This window comes from Palaemon carinicauda, chromosome 28 (assembly GCF_036898095.1).
Source record: "Palaemon carinicauda isolate YSFRI2023 chromosome 28, ASM3689809v2, whole genome shotgun sequence".
Classification (NCBI taxonomy): domain Eukaryota; kingdom Metazoa; phylum Arthropoda; class Malacostraca; order Decapoda; family Palaemonidae; genus Palaemon; species Palaemon carinicauda.
The window spans coordinates 83708736-83713759 of NC_090752.1; the positions used below are offsets into that span (position 1 = coordinate 83708736).

General features: G+C 35.9%; 1 protein-coding gene across 1 annotated transcript in view; it reads right to left on the reverse strand.

Moving 5' to 3' along the window:
* Positions 1–3629, reverse strand: part of LOC137621907 (zinc finger BED domain-containing protein 5-like) — an 18897-nt gene extending 15268 nt beyond the window's left edge. The window contains exon 1 of the mRNA XM_068352411.1: positions 2885–3629. Coding sequence (XP_068208512.1) covers positions 2885–3629 — 745 coding nt within the window. The remainder of the gene's footprint in view (positions 1–2884) is intronic.
* Positions 3630–5024: the final 1395 nt, after the last annotated feature.

Consider the following 5024-nt stretch of genomic DNA (forward strand, 5'->3'; position numbering starts at 1 on the left):
ATATATATATATATATATATATATATATATATATATATATATATATATATATATATAATATATATATATATATACATATATCCCTTTCTGAGTGGTGATACCTTGACGTGTGAAAGTCTTTGCCTATCAATATGATCAGCAAAGCTGTAAGGCTACTATTTAGGGTCACCCATACTAGGTTGGTTTGCTGTGAGCGATCAGACCAAAGTCTCCTACCATCACCAATTTTTAGTGGCCAGCGTGGTGGTAAAAAGGACATGTCTGAGACCGTTGTCCTGCAGTGGACTAGAAACGGCTGCATTTGTTGCCTATCATTTTATCAAATTCATAAATCAAGTTCAAATTGCCTGTTCTTATTTTGTATTGAGAGAGAGAGAGAGAGAGAGAGAGAGAGAGAGAGAGAGAGAGAGAGAGATAAATGGAAAGGTGGCAAATGATTACGGTTTCATATTTACCGTTATTTCAAAATCACTCGGACTAAGGGAGACTCTTATGTTCTTCATCAGAGTTGAGCGATATTCTCATATTATTTCGGCCAAAAGATAGATTAATTTACTTTGGAATTGAGCGATAGTTTCATATAGCTTCGCCCTTTGGAATGTTGAATGTCGAGTGCTTCGCCGAGTTCCACGACTGAACATTTATGGTTCTGAGTAAAACATTGTGAGAAACAACTCAAGGTTTAGTCAGTATTTCCCGTTGTGATAAAACTTTTCCTTTTATTTTCGTCTCCTTCAGAGATTAACAGCAAATGCTCGATAAGATACAATAGAAATAACTATCGTTGTGGGTAATAATGCCCAGATTATTCAAATGATAAAGGAAATTACTATCGAGTTTGAGTGATCGAATCTGCAGAGAGAGAGAGAGAGAGAGAGAGAGAGTATTATTCTTTATATTTTTATTATTATTATTATTGTTATTATTATCATTACTCCAAGGGCTCAAACAGGGAAAATAGCCCAGTGAGAAAAGGAAACAAGGAAACAAATAAACTACAAGAGAAGTAATGAACAATTAAAATAAAATATTTTAAGAACAGTATCAACATAAAATTAAATCTTTCATATGTAAACTTTAAAAACTTAAAAAAAAGAGAAATGAGATACATTAGCGTGCCCGAGTGTACCCTCAAGCAAGAGAACTCTAATCCAAGACAGTGGGAGGCCATGGTACAGAGGCTATGGCACTACCCAAGACTAGAGAACAATGGTTTGATTTTCCAGTGTCCTTCTCCTAGAAGAGCCGATTGCCATGGCCAAGGAATCACTTCTGTCCCAGTGGGTCGATCAAGGTTGACATCCTTTTAATTCTAAAACATTTCACAAGAATTTTTTCTTTTATATATATATATATATATATATATATATATATATATATATATATATATACACTGTACAGTATATATATATATATATATATATATATATATATATATATATATATATATATATATATATATATATATATATATACAATTACACTGTTTTTTCCGTTTTGAATATCAGTTGAAGATTATTATAAAAGATAATAACACGAGGTAAATCTTCTACGTTTTTACATCACATGCTTAGAAAAAATAAAAGAAACTAATCATGTAGTGTGGAGAAATAAAGATTTATTTTCAGGTTATTTTTTCTAAAGAAAAAGTATATTCCCTTGTCTGCAATACCCCCATAGTTAGTCTAATGTAGTCTATTCATATTTTTTTTTTTTTCCGGAGAGAAGCAAACTTAAACCATCGAGTAAGTTAAATTTCAAAACTACATAAAAAAATCTTGGTTATCCTAATAAGCAACATGCAATTCTCAATAAGATTTTCATTTAAGTCTATTAAAGCCTAATTTAACATGAGAATAATATATAAAAAAAAACATTAGTCGCAAAGATACATATACTTTTAATGTTTACGTACTGGTCGATTTCAAAATTATTATAATCTATTCGCTATATTTGTTTTTATCTCATGTGTTATGTGTACAAATATCGATTTAAAATATTTGTATATTTGTATACTAGTTGCTATACACATACTTGTAAACTTTATAATATCAAAATTTTAAATAAAATAGAAAAATAAGTCAGTATATTTAGCCTCCCCAATTCATAACGGCTACTTCCGCCAACCCATTTAAAAACCGGTCCACGCATTTAGGGATTATTATTATTATTATTATTATTATTATTATTATTATTATTATTATTATTATTATTTGCTAAGCTACAGCCCTAATTGGAAAAGCAGTATTCTACAAGCCCAGGGGCCCCAACAGGGAAAATAGCCCAGTGAGGAAAGGAAACAAGGAAAAATATATTTTAAGAACAGTAACAACATGAAAATAAATATTTCCTATATATACTATATGAACTTTAACAAAACAAGAGGAAGAGAAATTAGATAGAATAGTGTGCCTGAGTGTACCCTCAAGCAAGAGAACTCTAACCTACAATGTCATCATGCTCTTATAGATACGTAATATTTTCTCGTAAATCATATGATTACGTCATTAGCCAAAAAACACACTCGTAACTTTGATGTCCAAACTCCAACACAGTGTTGCCAGATCGGTTAGTCCAGTGATTCCCAACCTTTTTGTGATCGAGTACCACTTGGAGGTCCGGTACAGTCGCCGCGTACCACCTGGTTCCAGAGAAACTAAATTCGATCAGATACCACTTTATTTCTATAATTGTAAAAATAGAACACGCAAATTAACTAAGAAAACAACAACTCAATGCGAGGGCTGTATCTGCTTCTTCTCCACCAGCTGGTCAATGCGGGGCATGACTTTACTCACAGCACATCGGAAATCATTCCCGGGCGCAGCAAGACGGTTCCGGCTCTTCGACTTGATGGCCATGAAGGCTGAGAACCCCTGCTCACCCTTCCACGTCGAGGGAAAAATCAGTAGCTGGGGAACAGCGTGACGGGCTAGCGTCGGGTACGGGGAGGCCATGCTCATCCAGAAGTTTAAAGGAGAGCATTCTTTGTGCTTCGTCTTTGCTGTCTCGTCAGCCTGGATATCTATGAGTTCCTCTTGTTCCCCGGTCCCAACAGGTAGATCGGCTGGATCAACAGAGAACGGATTGGCGACGTAGGCACAACATGTTACGTCTGGGAAGTAATGCTTCAATTCAGTCTTGAGCAGGAAGAGGTGATGGACGATTTCTTGGTCAAATTCATCAGTGGGCTCCCTCTCAAGGGTAGTCAGGAGTTCGAACATTCCGTAGTGTTTGCTCTCCACGTTCTTCATCCACAGATCCAACTTCTGGACAAACCCTCCCAGCTTCGAGATGAACTCTGTGACAGTGCAGTCGGGCCCTTGGAACGACAAGTTTAGGTGGTTGAGGGCTCCAAAAATATCTGACAGGTAGGCTAACCTTGAGATAAATTCCTCGTCCTCCAGATCTTTCTGAAAATCGTGTTCCTTCTCCTTGAAGAATGCGAGGAGTACATCTCTCAGTTCAAAGAGACGCCTCGTCGTATTACCCCGGGAGAGCCAGCGCACCTCTGTGTGGTAGAGGAGACAGATGTGGTCAGAGCCAGAATCTTCACAGAGGAGCTTGAACAGTCGAGTATTCAGGGCAGATCTTTTGACGAAATTAACGATTCTGATAACTTGGTTCATGACCCCGAAAGTGTTCGCGTACCACCGGGAAGGCCCTCACGTACCACTAGTGGTACGCGTACCATAGGTTGGGAACCACTGGGTTAGTCTAATAATCCCCAGAACTCATGATGAAAATCCCCATTTCCACAAATATATTTTCTTCTGATCCTTTAGGCTTTACTAATATAGAAATTACTCGCTATACTTCATATAAGTGGAAGCAAACTTATTGCAACTATATGAAGGTTTACTCATCTTCGCTTCTCCTTCATGGAAATTTGTACAGAATATCCCCATCAGGCTTCAAAATTCCCAAATCTAGGGATAAATTCCCATATCAGGCAACACTGCTTCAGCAGCCAACGAAGAAGCTGACGAGGGCATTGATAGTACAAATAGGTAGTGCTTCTTAAATAAATTCTAGTGGTTTCACATAGATCTTATAATGATCATATTGAAATAAAATGAATAGAATATTTATTATAGAAACTATTCATTTTAAATTTTGAATACAAAATAACAGGCTAATATGCATTCTAGATAATGAATTTAATGGGAAGCATCACGTCTCACAACAGTTGGTGGAATTTGACACGATAACAACAACGCTTGTTATACACTATCCCTGAATGGGTCTTCAACAGTAACTTTTTGACTCGTTCACCGCGTAATGAATTATATCTTCTGTATAATCATTAATGAAATATGTGATCTTAAATCGACTCGAAAATCAGAGAACACTAATCAGTGGACGTAATAGCGAAGGACTTTGGCTGATGCTGTCAGTGGTAAGTACATTATTTAAGTATTTGTGGTCAGGCATGAAGGTGGGTTCTTTTGAATATTATACGATTCGTTATGGATAATTTATCATTTTAAGTCAACATTATAAAACGTGAATAGCTTTTGGTATAGGCATTGTAGTAGAATGGGAAAGGTAACGTTAGTATATAGTTTTTTTTTTTATATGTGGTAAGTAGATATTTACGGTTTAAGCGAAAGGTCTATAAATAGAGAGAAATATTAATAGGTTACTAGAACCGTTTATAGTAATATGCAAGTAATGAGACTACAGTGTTATTGGAGCCCTTGGGCTTGTAGCAGTCTGCTTTTCTGATTGTAGGGATTGAATTATGTAAAAAGCTAAAAATTATTAAATTTTAGAATGTCAAGGTCTAAGGTCTAAGATGAAGGTCAAGCAAAATGTCAAATTCACGTAATCAGAAATAAGTTTGGATATCATTGTCACAGTGACTTCAAACTTGGTTCATATTTGAATGTAATGAAAATCCACGCAAATTAAGACATGTCAAAGGTCGAGCCAAAGGTCGAAAAATAAGCTGCCGTGGCGGAGGTCTGCGCTCTACTGAGTGCCCCCTCTCGTTTTATTCTGGTATTCTACCATGTTTTGAA